This window comes from Xyrauchen texanus, chromosome 24, assembly GCF_025860055.1.
Source record: "Xyrauchen texanus isolate HMW12.3.18 chromosome 24, RBS_HiC_50CHRs, whole genome shotgun sequence".
Lineage (NCBI taxonomy): Eukaryota > Metazoa > Chordata > Actinopteri > Cypriniformes > Catostomidae > Xyrauchen > Xyrauchen texanus.
In genome coordinates, this window is record NC_068299.1 from 20,974,136 (window position 1) to 20,991,036 (window position 16,901).

The 16,901-nt window shown below is 36.4% G+C and overlaps 1 protein-coding gene across 1 annotated transcript in view; it reads left to right on the forward strand.

Moving 5' to 3' along the window:
• The first annotated feature begins 7,817 nt into the window (after positions 1-7,817).
• Positions 7,818-16,901, forward strand: part of LOC127617429 (DNA primase large subunit-like) — a 102,793-nt gene continuing 93,709 nt past the window's right edge. Inside the window, exons 1-7 of the mRNA XM_052089394.1 lie at positions 7,818-7,947; positions 8,283-8,434; positions 8,793-8,905; positions 9,081-9,175; positions 9,717-9,837; positions 13,269-13,364; positions 13,609-13,746. Coding sequence (XP_051945354.1) covers positions 8,290-8,434; positions 8,793-8,905; positions 9,081-9,175; positions 9,717-9,837; positions 13,269-13,364; positions 13,609-13,746 — 708 coding nt within the window. The 5' untranslated portion in view covers positions 7,818-7,947; positions 8,283-8,289. The remainder of the gene's footprint in view (positions 7,948-8,282; positions 8,435-8,792; positions 8,906-9,080; positions 9,176-9,716; positions 9,838-13,268; positions 13,365-13,608; positions 13,747-16,901) is intronic.

The window sequence follows — 16,901 nt, forward strand, 5'->3', positions numbered from 1 at the left end:
TCAGACCTTTAAACCTTACTAATTTCCTCTTTTTTAACATATGGACATTTGCTTTCACTGTGGGCACATGCGTTTACACGTTTATTGTAACGTGATGCCTAAATACATAAGAAAAATGAAGAACAAACTAGTATATATTTTAATAGATATGCAATATAAGGTAATAGATAATGAGCAAAGATATGAATTTAAAACATGTATGAACAATGAAGGCCTACACCCATAAAAAAGACCCAAAATAAACTCTGAAGAAATTATTATTATTGTTATTATTTTACTTAATTTATTTTGAATTCTTCTGTTCTCTTTTTGTGGACATCACACTGAAGTCATATTCCAGGAATAACTTAAACGATCAGTAACTACAGAATGTGTACATTTTCTTAAAACAAAAAGAGTGGTTTTATATTTAGATTTATACACCTAAGACTGAACACATCTGCTGTCTCACCAGCTCATATTGCAGCTTTGAACAGGACAGGGAAATACATGCACTGTAAAAATGAACAAGCTGTGACGCAAAGGAAAGATCAGCTGTGACCTGCATGAAGCTTGGACAATGCTGTGACCACATTTCCTCTTTCATGTGTGCTTTGAAATGTATCTACCTGCTTGTATTACTCTGGTCAGGCAATGACCTTTCGTTTTGTTCCTCAGCCTTTGTTTTTCAAATTCTCACTTCACTTTTATTGTTAAAAGGCCATTCACATGTCTGATCTCTTGCAAAGTGTTACGTAATACAAGCCAAATTCCACTTTTTGCAAACATTTTAAACATACAATCCAAGTTTTCGCAATGGAGAGCTGTTATTTCCACATAAATAAGAGCTAATCATCTTTAACAGCAATACGAATTTGACAATGACAATGAAATTATTGGTATGTAATTCCATACTTGATACCACAAATGACTTCTGCTTATCCAAAAGTAGGGAGAGATGGATGAAAGGTTCAAATTATTTAAAATTTTGGTCAACTAGATTATTTTACATATAATATTTTACGTATTTTTCTATTATTTTAGACAGATTAAATAGAGTTTAAGACTATTTCCCAAATATACAAAGAAAGTTTCATGACTGGTTGTAGTTTATTACATGCAGTGGCCCCTCAAGGGTTTGGATACATACGCCACACGTAAAATTGTATAAATGTCATTATATTAGATATTAAAACATTAAACCAGGTGACATTTATAAAAATAAAAAAAGATTGAAAGTCCATTTTTATGCTATGATACATTGCTGCTTTAGTCATACCCAGTGAGATATTGAAGCATTACAGCAGAAACTTCACACATCTACTAAAATGACCTTGGAACCAGTAGGTTAAAAGTGATTGCAAAAATGGTTCAGAAAGGTTTAGTCTGGGAAGGTCTATCATCACTTGCAGATGCCACTTGGTTTGATAGTTTACTATCTAATGCAGTGAACATTATACATTACATATATTATTTTAAAGGGATATTTCACCCCAAAGTGAAGATTATGTCATTATTTACTCACCCTCATGCCATCCCAGATGTGTATGACTTTCTGTCTTCCGCAGAACACAAATTATGATTTTTAGAAGAGTATTTCAGCTTTGTAGGTCCATACAATGCAAGTGAATGGGTGCCAAAATCTTGACGCTCCAAAAAGCACATAAAGACATCATAAAAGTAATCCATAAAACTTTAATTGTGTTTTAATCCATATCTTCAGAAGTGATATGATAGGTGTGGGTGAGAAATAGATAAATATTTAAGTCATTTTTTTTCTTCCCCCTGCCCAGAAGGGGGTGTATGCATGAAGAATGTGAATCACCAAAAACACAAGAAGAAGAATGTAAAAGTAATCTGTTTCTCACCCACACCTATCATATCACTTCTGAAGATACTGATTTAACCACTGGAGTCTTATGGATTACTTTTATGATAACTTGTGTGATTTTTGGAGCTTCAAAGTTTTTGGCACCCATTCACTTGTATGGACCAATACAGCTGAGAAATTCTTCCAAAAAACCTTCATTTGAGTTCTGCCGAAGAAAGAAAGTCATACACATCTGGTATGACGTAAGAGTGAGTAAATGGTGAGAGAATGTCCATATTTGGGTGAACTACTCCTTTAAGTGTGACTTAAAGGGAAAGTTTACCCCAAAAATAAATATTCTGTCATCCTTTACTCACCCTCATGATGTTTCAAACCCAAGATTTTATTTATTTTGTTGAATACAAAAGGAGATGTTAGGCAAAAAGTTAAGGACTGATAGCCTCATCAGCATACATAGCATCTTATTTCCATATAATGGAAGACTATGTATTTACAGTAATATTACTTCACAATTATGTCATGCTCTGACTAACAGAAGAAAAATAAATATATAACTTGCACTTGCTAGATGATGTAAAATAAAGACCGGGGCAACATCTCCCCTTAAAGGCAAGGTGTCAGGATTTTTAAGCTCTTGTCAGCGCCCACCATGTGCTCATTCATTTGGAGTCTAAAAGCTTCCAGATGGGCAGGGTCAAGACTACTTTTGTTGATTGATCAAACTACCTTTGACCCAGTTACCATGGTTTCATTATCATTCCCTACAGTTGACTACCCTGCCCCACTCTGTTGTTTCCCATTCTCCTCAATCTGATTTACTCCCTCTCCTGTGAGGTCTATGTAGCGGTGAGCAGTTAGGCATCCCCTTGACATAATTTCCCAGGAAGAACAAAGGCTGTGTCCCCCTCACCTCTTAAAAGAAATCTTTACAGAAAGCTCTTTTCCTGGCAAAATTATTCAGCCCACGAGTCACGCTATTCTGAGACAGTGCTGCAGAAATTATGAATCATAGCTAAGAAAACCCCCTTAGAAAAAAGAACTCTGAAGAAATCTTCATGATATAGCATTGGAAAGAGCTGACGATATTTACATTATGTTTTACTGGTTGTCTAAATCGAAATGTTGTTCTGTTGTGTGACAGTACTGCGACTTGCTTCGTCAGCAAAAACAATACAAAAAGACAAAAAAATACAATAATTAAAAACAAAAGAAAAATACACATCTTCAACTTTATTTGTTATTTAAGAAATATCACACGAGCAAGAGTGCGATATGGGCCTACATCAGCACTGCCGTGATTTGGCCGCAGGCCGAGTGCCGTAGGTAATCAAAGCAGTGCTGATTTAAGGCCATATAGCAATATTGTGAGTGTGATATTGCTTATATATATTATAACATTGAGTTGAACAAGTACATTTAAAAACAATTGGAAAAACTGAGTACGGTCAGAAAAAGAGCATTTGTGCATGGAACTACTTTCTTACACGTTGGATCAGAATCTGCCACTGCTGGTTCAAACCAAATGATGCATCCAAGTTTTCTTTAGTAATTAAAAAATGTCACTTTTTTGCTGAATGGAGAATCATGTCTGTCGTCCAATCAGATTCGAGGACCTGAACTAACTGTTGGATATCAACAAACATAAAGCAGATTTTATTTTTCCTGCTTAACAAGATGTGTCCAACTTAATATAACTAAATGGTTTAGGTACACAAAGAGTGGAATTCATGTTTAAATTTGCTTATGTACTTACCGTCTTTGCATAACATCCCTTATAAAAGGTCATATTTTTGTCCCCATGAATAATAAATATGAAGAAATTCAAATCTTCAATTAGGTGTACTTGACATCCAGTTTTATGTTAAACTTATGTGTCTATTTGTCAGATTTAAATTCTGACCAGCAAAACTCATGCTGGTGGAGATCCATGTAAATCAACATTGTCTAATTGCTTTTAATAAACAAGCTCTCAATTGCATTACAACAACATTCCCCTGTAATTCTTATTTGTAGTCACCTAAACATAATGCTACATCAAGACACATTTTATTGCTAATATTTGTGTTAAGCTTATTGGCAAAGGAAGACATTTAAAAGAAAATAAATACTACTAATGGATGGCCAATGGAGGGCAGTGTAAGCTGAAAGCTACACCCCCTCAAATGTTAGGTTTCTGCATGCTATCAAGCAATTTGCAAGAAGCAGAAGTTATTTTAACCCTCTGATCCATGATGTCAGAGTGGACAGATATTTAAAAGTAATTTTAACCATTCAAGGTGTGATGTATACATCCAATTGTGATTAGCCACATACCCATAATTCTATATAATAGTCATATTTATATATACGTTTCTTTTTAATTCTGACAACATAAATTCAAAATGGCTAACAAAAGTGATGATCCACAAGTATCTCACCAAATACTCTTGCCCCTTATCTTCTATTTCAATGGAAAAATGTGTAACTCTCTCAATATATATATATATATATATATATATATATATATATATATATATATACAGGTGAAACTCAAAAAATTAGAATATCGTGCAAAAGTTCATTAATTTCAGTAATTCAACTTAAAAGGTGAAACTAATATATTATATAGACTCATTACAAGCAAAGTAAGATATTTCAAGCCTTTATTTGATATAATTTTGATGATTATGGCTTACAGCTTATGAAAACCCCAAATTCAGAATCTCAGAAAATTAGAATATTGTGAAAAGGTTCAGTATTGTAGGCTCAAAGTGTCACACTCTAATCAGCTAAACACCTGCAAAGGGTTCCTGAGCCTTTAAATGGTCTCTCAGTCTGGTTCAGTTGAATTCACAATCATGGGGAAGACTGCTGACCTGACAGTTGTGCAGAAAACCATCATTGACACCCTCCACAAGGAGGGAAAGCCTCAAAAGGTAATTGCAAAAGAAGTTGGATGTTCTCAAAGTGCTGTATCAAAGCACATTAATAGAAAGTTAAGTGGAAGGGAAAAGTGTGGAAGAAAAAGGTGCACAAGCAGCAGGGATGACCGTAGCCTGGAGAGGATTGTCAGGAAAAGGCCATTCAAATGTGTGGGGGAGCTTCACAAGGAGTGGACTGAGGCTGGAGTTACTGCATCAAGAGCCACCACACACAGACGGGTCCTGGACATGGGCTTCAAATGTCGTATTCCTCTTGTCAAAGCGCTCCTGAACAACAAACAACGTCAGAAGAGTCTTACCTGGGCTAAAGAAAAAAAGAATTGGTCTGTTGCTCAGTGGTCCAAAGTCCTCTTTTCTGATGAGAGCAAATTTTGCAGTGTGTGTTTCCACAGTGTGAAGTTTCCACAGTCTGTGTTGGTTTGGGGAGCCATGTCATCGGCTGGTGTTGGTCCACTGTGCTTTATTAAGTCCAGAGTCGACGCAGCCGTCTACCGGGACATTTTAGAGCACTTCATGCTTCCTTCAGCAGACAAGCTTTATGGAGATGCTGACTTCATTTTCCAGCAGGACTTGGCACCTGCCCACACTGCCAAAAGTACCAAAACCTGGTTCAATGACCATGGTATTACTGTGCTTGATTGGCCAGCAAACTCGCCTGACCTGAACCCCATAGAGAATCTATGGGGCATTGCCAAGAGAAAGATGAGAGACATGAGACCAAACAATGCAGAAGAGCTGAAGGCCGCTATTGAAGCATCTTGGTCTTCCATAACACCTCAGCAGTGCCACAGGCTGATAGCATCCATGCCACGCCGCATTGAGGCAGTAATTAATGCAAAAGGGGCCCAAACCAAGTACTGAGTACATATGCATGATTATACTTTTCAGAGGGCCGACATTTCTGTATTTAAAATCCTTTTTTTTTATTGATTTCATGTAATATTCTAATTTTCTGAGATTCTGAATGTGGGGTTTTCATAAGCTATAAGCCATAATCATCAAAATTATATCAAATAAAGGCTTGAAATATCTTACTTTGCTTGTAATGAGTCTATATAATATATTAGTTTCACCTTTTAAGTTGAATTACTGAAATTAATGAACTTTTGCACGATATTCTAATTTTTCGAGTTTCACCTGTATATATATATATATATATATATATATATATATATATATATATATATATATATATATATATATATAAATATGACTGCATTGTGGTTTATAAGTAAACATTTTTATTGTTACTTAGTAATTTAATAGTTAATGCATCAGAGGGTTAAAGTGTCACTTATAAACATACTGATCCTTTTGCATAATAGAAAGAAAATATTCGAGCAATTATAAACAATCAGCATGTGGCACAATACACCATCTGAATCTTCAATAATAAAACATGTCAGAGCAAATATGTAAAATTCTGGTAAGGTGTAAACCGGCTTAAAGGTCAACTAATACTCTCAAGCAGGGGTTGCGCTGTTCCACTTGAGAGGTGAGTATAAGAGAACATCAGTTCCCATAAGATCTGTTCAAATAATGCATAACAGAGATTGATACAGTCAATTGGCCTGGCTGAGTCTCATGTTTAGAGAGTGCTGTGTATGTGTGCGTGTGTGTTGGAAACGGACAAGGAAGTACACAAATCTCTACATTGTTTTCTACCTTAAAATTAGATTATGATGCGGAATGAACAATCTGTCTCTTTTGTATTCTTGTGTTGAAGGACAATTTTTTTCAGTACTTTGCTCTCATAATCCATAAACAAGTCATATGGAATACAGATTCAAGTGGCCTTTGTTATACTGTAAATTGGTATGTCATGAATTACTTTTGAGAAGTCGACCACGTTTGGCATGCTAGGCCAGAGCTCTTCTATCTAGGGGAGCCTACAAGGTTAGCAAATCAATGCATAATGCGGCGCTCACAAATACATTCATTGGTCGGTACACTGGCGAGGAAACAATACTTTTTTTAATGGATGTTTATGGAGGAGAAGCTTCAGTATGCTGAGTAAACTGCTTTTGTGAGGAAACAGCTCATCACTTAATGAATTGACCGCCTGTCCACTAGTCTTCAACATGTTTTACACTAAACAATGATTTTGTTATTTACTATGTGTACAAAGAATAAATTGCTGTTTTATACACAGTTTTCCTGAGCGGTCAGTAATTATTCGAATTGCTTTTTTTCTCTTTCTGATCTCAAGAAGCAATGCAAAAACTACGAAAACAAGTGATCCGAATGGAAAACAACAACCATTTAAGTATTAGCTGGAGTACAAATACATATCTGGCTCAAATTGTGCAGTTGTTGACTGTCATAGCAACATGTTAATATAACTAATTAACAAGTAAATTGTATTAACATAACTAACGTAGGATCATCGCTTCATGTCATCTACACACTCGAGTGGTGCACTGTGAAATAAAAGGTTTTCTCGACTGTGGGAAGTATTGGCAATCGAGCCACATGACTTTTAAAAATATAGCACTTTAACATTACATTACTCGCTATTAAGAATACACGCTGATGCGAGTGAAAACACCGAAGACAAAATAATACAAATATTGGAACACTTCAGCGTTTAGGAAAAAGGTGGATAAGAGAAGCCACGGATTTTATAAATTATTTTAAGCAGTACTGCAATATTTAGTATAAGTGTAAAAATAAAAAAAGCTTCCAGTGAATGTAATTTTTTTTTTGCAAATTCAAAATTGATAGATTTATGGCTTTATATCTTTTATGTTTGTTTTGTTCTATATTACTCTGGCATTTTTATTTGTTTAGTTTTTCTATATTTTATTATTTGAATAACTGAACCCTTTGTACCTGAGATGGAAGTTATGCCATGTTGATTTGGTGGAATTTTCTATTGATGTTATGCAGTTTAAAGAAAAAATAAATAAAAAAAGCGAGAAGTCGCTGACATATTTTGCGACAGGTTGGTGTCAGTTTACGGCTCTCCCCATTAATTTGTACAGTATCCGCAAACGGTGACTTACTAACGTAACATGCTAGATAACCGTTACGCTGTCTCCTATCGTAAAAACGCGAGGTTGTTATATCGGTGTATAAGATCTTTGGCAACGCACACGCCAGGAACAGCCCGTTGCAGAAGGTGTGACGTCATATACCCGCGCTTTGTTTAGAACATCAGGCACTTGGCGGGAATCGGGCTCCTCGGGAAGAGACATACAGCAAGTGTTTTGAGAGGTGAGTTTTTATGTTTCGTTATGATTTACATGATGTAGATGTTTAATTTTCATAAAGTCGTCAGATATTATTTATCCAGCAAGTAATTATGTAGAACGTTGACCTGTGACAGAAAGCATCTTGTTCGCTGCGAATTATGATCTATGCTAGCTAGTTAATATAATTTGTAACACAGCATGATTCTCCACTGTCTACTCTCTGCTGTCTTTAGTCCCTCTCGCTCTCTACTGTAAATTCGTTTTTTATTGAATTGAGAAAGATAAGACCAAGAAGAATATTTTACAAGTTTTAGTATGTTTTAGTAAACTTTCTGTTCAAACTCTGTTTTTGTCTAGAATCACAATGCAGTTTTTAGGCAGAAAAAAGAAGCTGATTGGAAGCTCACAGAATGATCTCTACGATCACTGTCTTCAGTTCTATGGACAGCCTCCCCTGGAGAACATCTCTCTCATTGAGTTTGAAACCTTTGCAGTCGAAAGGTTGAAATGTGAGAAATGTGCATGTGTCATGTGTATTGTAAGAGTGTCACTGTAATGTCTTACAAACCAAGTAACACGTGTTCCTGGATCAACATCTTTTGTTAGTCCAGCAATAACATTCCTGTCAAAGAAACATAGTCCTTATTGTAATCTTTCGCTAAAATCAATGGGAAATTATAGCCCCTGTGCCTTGCTCGAACATTAACCCTAAACCTAACCCTAAAATCTAATTGGTTTATAAGAATGTTGTAACTGGACCAACAGCAATGTTGAAAGCTGAACATGTGCTATTTATTGAAATCAAGAGCTTGTGTCTGTTGATTTATTGTTATCTATTTGTAACATATAGTTGTGTGCTTTCCCCAGTGCTCAAAGCTGTGGAAAACCTTGGAGTGAGCTATGTGAAAAATTCTGAGCAATACACCAGGAAATTGGATGCTGAATTTTCCAGTCTGAACTTCCCTCTCAGAACAGAATTGGTGAGTACATACTCTTCAATTACACTTGTAAACTTCAACTCAGGAAAGTGTGAATGGCCTCGGATGGATTATCAGAGAGTTTTCATGAACTCTTTGGACACGTTTGTTAGTTTAATATGTATGATTGTACTTCATATGTGTTTGATGCCCTCAACAATCTCTTCTTATAACCTAGGATGACCGAAAGGTTCAAGGAGGGTCATCTGAATATGAGAAACGAAGGAAAGATCATATCTCCCATTTTATTCTTCGCTTGGCATACTGCCAGACGTAAGTATTATGTGTAATTAGGTGTATACTCCTACAGTCTACATTTACGCATTTGGCAGACGCTTTTATCCAAAGCGACTTAGAGCCCTTATTACAGGGACAATCCCCCTGGAGCAACCTGGAGTTAAGTGCCTTGCTCAAGGACACAATGGTGGTGGCTGTGGGGATCGAACCGACAACCTTCTGCTTAACAGTTTAGTGCTTTAACCCACTACGCCACCAATTGCAGTTCAGACTGAAATTGCGAAGATTTACTTAGCAGTGAATCTATGCCACTTATGTGATTTTTAATTATTCTGAAATGAGTTTATTTTTAAGGTATGTGTTTATGCAACATATAGGCTTTGATGTGGAAGAGTTAACACTTGGAGGTGTTTGCTCTTAATTCAGATTAAGTTAATTCATAGGCACATTTTTAATACCCAGTACCCTGGCAGTCAGTTATGACCAAATGTTTTCCCTGTATTTGTTGTGTTGGCCAGGAAGGTATAAATTAGGTTGTGAGGTGTAATCAAACCACACACATTTTATTTCCTTTTAGAGAGGACCTCAGGCGATGGTTTATACAACAGGAAATGGATCTTTTCCGTTACCGGTTTGGCTGCCTTTCTTCAAAGCACAAGACTGACTTTTTACATAAAAATAATTTGAAGTATGAGACGGTAAGGTCATTTTTTTAAAATTAATTTCTCTGTTGAAACCCACCTAATTTCCTTGCCTTTGATGTTACCAGAATACAAAAAATTATTTTAGATGACAAAACTTGAAGGCTGAAATAATTGACATTACTCACATTATGTATTACTTTATTAAAACTTCTAAATATTTAAATATTTCAAAGTTTATTTTTTTATGCCACTGTCAGAATTGTCTTTTTATTTTTCTATTCTGTTATAAACAATTGAAGTCAGAAGTTTACGTTCACTTAGATTGAAATCATTAAAACTAATTTAACCACTCCACAGATTTCATATTAGCAAAATATAGTTATGCAAGTCGTTTAGAACTTCTACTTTGTGCATGACACAGACAGATTGTTTCACTTTTAATTGACCATATTATAATTCCAGTGAGTCAGAAGTTTACATACACAAAGTTAACTGTGCCTTTAAACAGTTTGTAGAATTCCAGAAAATTATGTCAGGCATTTAGCTTCTGATAGGAGGTGTACTGATTTGAAGGTGTACCTGTTGATGTATTGTAAGGCCTTCCTTCAAACTCAGTGCCTCTTTGCTTGACATCATGGTAAAATCAAAAGAAATCAGCGAAAACCTCAGAAATCAATTGTGGACCTACACAAGTCTGGTTCATCCTTGGGAGCACTTTCCAAATGCCTGAAGTTGCCACGTTCATCTGTGCAAAAGGTAGTATGCAAGTATAAACACCATGGGACCATGCCACCATCATACCGCTCAGGAAGGAGTTGCATTCTGTCTCCTAGAGGTGAACTTAGTTTGGTGCAAATCAATTCCAGAACAAAAGCAAAGGACCATGTGATGATGCTGGAGGAAACAGGTAGACAAGTATCTATTTCCACAGTAAAATGAGTCCTATATCAACATAACCTGAAAGGCTGCTCAGCAAGGAAGAATCTACTGCTCCTAAACCAGCATTAAAAAGACAGACTACAGTTTGCATATGCATATGGGGACAAATATCTTACTTTTTGGAGAAATGTCCTCTGGTTTGGCTGTAATGACCATTGTTCTGTTTGGAGTGAAAATGGTGAGGCTTGCAAGCTGAAGAACACATCCCAACCTTGAAGGATGGGGGTGGCAGCATCATTTTGTGGGGGTGCTTTGCTGCTGGAGGGACTGGTGCACTTCACAAAATTGATGGCATCATGAGGAAGGAAAATCTCAAGACTTCAGCTAGAAAGTTAAAGCTAGCTCTCAAATGGGTCTTCCAAATGGACAATGAGCCCAATAATACCTCCAAGTTGTGGCAAAATGGCTTAAGGGCAACAAAGTCAAGGAATTGGAGTGGCCATCACAAAGCCCTGACTTCAGTCCGATAGTACATTTGTGGGCAGAACTGAAAAAGCGTGTGCAAGCAAGGAGGCTTACAAACCTGACTCCATTACACCAGTTGTTTCTGGATGATTTGGCCAAAATTCCAGCAACTAATTTTGAGAAGCTTGTGGAAGGCTACCTAAAATGTTTGACCCAAGTTAAACAATTTAAAGGCAATGCTACCAAATACTAACAACGTGTATGTAAACCTCTGACCCACTGGGAATGTGATGAAAGATATAAAAGCTGAAATAAATAATTCTCTCTACTATTATTCTGACATTTCACATTCTTAAAATGAAGTAGTGATCCTAACTGACCTAAGACAGGGAATGTTTTCTATCATTAAATGTCAGGAATAGTGTAAAACTGAGTTTAAATGTATTTGGCTAAGGTGTATGTGAACTTCTGACTTTAACTGTATATAGTGTGTTTTTAAAAAAAAATTATGTGCAGGTATTATCTTCTGTCCTAGTTAAGTTCAAAACTCATGCAATGAGCGTCTAATTTCTATTTATAAGATTGTTTCAATGGCCATGGCAATCTCCATCCTGCTGCTGTCAAATCTTTCTGTCATTAGTCTGCTGCCTTTAAATATTAAAATGGGAATTTTCAGTACCATAGCTTTGATTTCACTCTTTATTTCCTATTTGATTATTTCCTCCAGCATGAATCTTGGACTTAAGAAATGTTAAAATAGTTTTTTCTTTCACAGTCCTGTAGGGGGCAGTTGTTGCACACTTAAAACACTTAAGTGTGAATCAAAAAACAATTAGTGTAGATCAAAAATAACAAGCATGAATCAAAAATATATAAACCCATTTAAAATATGCTGCAAAAAATACAACAGAAAAATTAACGCAAAGTCATCAGAATTGCAAACAAAATCATGTTGTATTGGTTATTTTACTGTTTTTTGTGCTCTGACTATTTGTCATACATTTTTTTTTAAGCTTGTGCTGTATTTTTCTTTGCTTTTGTTTCCAAGCTCTGTGCTTGGTTTTTCAAAACTTGTGAGTAGATTTTCATTTAAATCAGGGGCATATTTCATACCCATTGGTCCACTAGTTCTTGATCGACAGCTCCTCTAGCCAATCATTCGAAGAGGGGAAGTGACGTCACTCCAGTGCAACTCCGATGGCTACTGCTCAATCGCACAATGGTAGATGAAGATGGATAACCATTATAATCCTGGAAAATCACGGGTAATTCAATATAACTATATTATTTGTGGTTGATGGAACACTGCTTGTGTCTGTTTTGAGTATTTTCTGCCAGCTCTAGGGAACATTGTGTTTCTGGTTTTGCTGCAGTATCGTGGAAAAGGTAACTACATGTAGCCATGCCAACCTAGGATCAGTACATAACCGCACATTCAGCAACATCAACTCACGACTACATTGGTACAGCTAGTAAAAACATGCGTCACACATCCACACCAACCCAGTCTTTATATTGCCTAAACTTAAGACTGCTAACTGAATTCAGCTGACTAAATACATGTTCACGGACTATGATAATGGCCTACTCGAATAACAAATTCTTTCCTAGAGCTGGCAGAAAATTCTCAAAACAGACAAAAGCACCGTATCTATCAACCACAGATAATATAGTTATATTCAATTACCTGTGATTGTTCAGGATTTGCCAACTGACAGTTATCCATCTTCATCTACCATTGTGCGATTGAGCAGTAGCCATCGGAGTCACATTGGAGTGATGTCACCTGAATGGCTAGAGGAGGAGCTGTCGATCAAGAAACTAGTGGACCAATTGGGAAGTTTTGGAAAATCAAGCACAGAACTTGTAAACAAAAGCAAAGAAAACTACAGCATAAGCGTAGAAAAAAAAAAACGGTAATCTAACTAAGGAAAACTTGATTTTGTTTACAAAATTACTTTTCTTAAATTGTTTTTTTTTTTCAGCTTATTTTAAACGTGTTTATATATTTTTGATTCATGCTTGTATTTTGTGATTTGCACATTATTTTGATCTGCGTTTATATTTTTGACCTGGGCTTTTTACTTTTGTGTTTCCCCCAAATGTTTCCTCTATAAATGCTCTTTCTTTCCAATTCACAGGTAAGTGCAGAGGAAAAGAAAAGCCTCCGAGACAAGCTCATCAACTCAAGTTATGGTTTGAGTGGAATCACAGTGGAAGAATATGATTTCTACAAAGTACGTTGGTGTAGACATATTTATATAGTTTATAATGCACTTTTAATCTTAAATATGCGGGTTAAAAGCATTTGTCTTAACCAGAGTGAGATGTTATAAACTTTTTTTATAATCTTGTGATGTTTTGGTACTTTACATAAGCTCTAAAATGTTTATCTGTGAGCAGTAGATGGTTACAAATAATAACTAATACAGTGTAGACAACTTAAAACTTGTCCTAATTATAATTTATTTGGTGGCTAAGGTCCCATTTCAGGATGCCCTTGATTTAGTGCGGTCCAGGAAAGTGTACTTGATGGCGGGCAATGCCTATATTCCCCACCAGGAGATTGTCACGATTGTCCTAAATGACTACCGCACGAGACTGTCCAAAGCACTTGCAGTAAGTAACTTACTATTATTGACAATTATTGAGCTTGCATTGCATATGCATTTTATGAATTTGGCCAGCTACATAGATCAGTTCATTTTTTATTTGAACTAATTTCAATTTGTTTTAACTACTTTTAATCTCATGCATGTCTTCAAGGGATAGTTCACCCAAAAATGAAAATTCTCTCATGATTTACTCCAGTGGCGGTTCTAGCTTGTATGGTGCATTGTATCACAAGTGATAAATACAGGCGTCTGCAAAATGCATTCAGAGATGGTCAGGGACACATAGACAATTTTAGAGACTAAACACTAATGCTTTCTGTTTTAACTTAACCGGTTAGGTGCAGCTTTAAAAGTAAACTATAAGCCATTCTATACATTTGGAAAACATATGCAGTACATGCAAAATAATTCAGTGTTTTATACCTGTAAAACTGACATCAACATGCAATGACACACTGACATATAAGTGAAATCAGAGACCCTCCCCTTGACAAAATCAGATCACAAGTGATCACTTTGGAAGTTTGTTGAAACCAGGTGTAAATAGCAACCCTTGGTGACCACTTAAGATCAAATTACCTGAGACAGATGCTGTAAGCAGTATTATCCGACTTTGAATGAAGTCAGTTTGGGTGTTAATTCATACCAAACTTTTAAATGTTTTCAGATTTGGTCACATTTAGTTAAAATCCAAAGAGAGTCAAAGAGTCCCTATTTTTTTAGGTTTGCAGGGGTTTAATGTGAGTTCCAAAAATAGAGCTAGAGGAGCTAGAGGAGCTGCATTAAAGAGGCACTATTATGATTTTTGGATTTTACCTTTCCCTTAGTGTGTAATAGCTGTTTGTGCATGTAAAATAGCTGAAAATTTACAAAGCACAAAATCCATGCCAAAGGAAGTTACACTTTCCCACAGAAAACACTGCTTCTGAACTGCTTGAAACGCCTGGTTTGCAGACGAGCCGTTACTTAATGACTTAGCTATGTCCCTGTGTAACACATTTGCATAATGCCTGTCTCAGGAATGCGCTGCTCTGGAAGCCTTGGGAGCTGAACCTCTGTTAAGGTAAGGGGCGTTACATTTCCGACACGTGCTCCATGCGGTTGACCAATCACAGACTTTGCCAGCTGACCAATCAGAGCAGACTGGGCTTTTCTAAAGGGGGGATTTAAAGAGACCGGTGCTACAACAGAGCGTTTCAGACAGAGGGTGAAAATAGGTTCTGCAGCAATGTACATTATGAGAAAAATAATGTGTGTGAACATTAAAGCATGTAAACCTATTCTAGTAGACACCCAAAATTATATTATGAACCTGTAAATGAGCATAATATGGGCTCTTTAAGGGGGTGTTGGACGACTAGAATGGTAAAGTGATCCAGAGGCTAGAGCAGTTATGAGAATTTTTAAAGGTGTGCAGAAGAGTGGCGTCATAGATGATAGTTTGGAGAGGCTGAGCTTGGAGTGCTTGATGGCACATCCTAAAGTCATGGGTCATTTCCAACTTCAATCTTAAATTAAAAGGCGTCTGGGAGATGGAGGAGGTCGTTGGGGGGGGGGTGTTGGTCAGGAAATCAAAAGCAGCTTTTTTTGTTAGCTCCGGCTGAGATTGCTCTGCGCTCTGTAGAGGCGTCTCAGTTTTTCCCAGCCCTGCCAAATGGCGGTAAAATGTGCTTCCTTACGATAGGCTATCATCCATTGAGAAACGTTTGTTGTGAATCTATTCGTGTATTCATACCATTTGAGTTTCTCTGCTTGCTTCATATTTATAACAAATATAAATGTAATGTGTGTCAGGAGATTCCCAGCAGATGGCACATTGAGAGCCTTTTATATTTGATGCAGGGCATGAGATTTGCTGCTTCCTTTTTGTCTTTTGATCAGCTGCACAAGCACAAATTTGAAAGAATATACAGATTCATACAGGGCCTGTAGTCTTTTGAACAGGCTAATATTTATTAGTTGCACAACTGTTGTCAATTTTAAATTGATATCTTTAAATATAGCTTGTTTTAACATGAGCTTAAAATAGGTTTTCAGAAATATCTTCACTGAACAAAAGAGGTTTTTTTTTTTTTTTTTTTTTTTTTAACCAGTACAACAACTCTATTGCGAGAGTGCAATTGCGTAATTTATGCAACATTTCTGAAACAAAAGGTTAATATTGTGTAACATATTTTGACCCTATTGGCAGTTATTTTGTCTTTTTGTTCTGCTATCAAAAATAGTTTCAAATGAAGCCAGAGCAGGATCAACTGCTGTGTGTTGCTGAGAAATACACAGACCTTTGTTGAACACTGCAAACACAATTGGAGTAATACAAACGGTGTCTATAATAAATATCAGCCCTTTTGGAACACTGCTTGTCCAATCAGACCAGAAGACTGGAACTGTACTTTGTGCAATACAGTATGGCATGTTGTTAAATTTATATTGGATGTTTTTTCATGGAACAGCCTCAATTCTATGGAGAGGCATCTAACAAGTGTTTGGTAACAAGTGAAGAAAAAGCAGTTTAAAAGATGTATAGTCCATCAAGTTTTTCCTGAGCTTTAGATTACCCATTATCTAATGTTATTTATTTATTAAATAAGTGCGGTGTCATCCATTCTGTGGAACGGTGTGTTAGCTTTTAGGATAATAACTGCCTGTTTGTCATCTTCACTTCATTAATATCCAAAATTCAGATGAGAGATTCTGTAATGGTAAACAAAGCAGCAGGTTTAATTGCAGCTATAACTGGCAAAATTAAAATGTGCACAGGATATGGCGAACAATAATAAATCGGGCAGCTTTGTGAACTCCGATTACTTAACAGCATTAGTCTGCCCAGCTTGGATTTAATTGGGCATTTTAATTGAAACTGGGGAGCGGTTGTGTTCAGTTGATCACTGGTAAGTGGAGGAAAGACAGGCTTTGTTCATTTGGTGCTGGCATGTAGTCTGAATACATTTCCACGGCTTCTGGGATTGAACACTCTGTGTTGGTTGGGGGATAGGGAGTGTGCAAAACTACATATTTTTAATTTTTTTTAAATCGACTACTTGGTGGGTTGCTGAGTAGTTCATGACTAGTGAACTCATTGGCTTGTTTCGGGCTCACTTGACCATTAGACATGTTTCTTAGGGGGCATTAACACAAGATGCCTTGCATTAAAACATC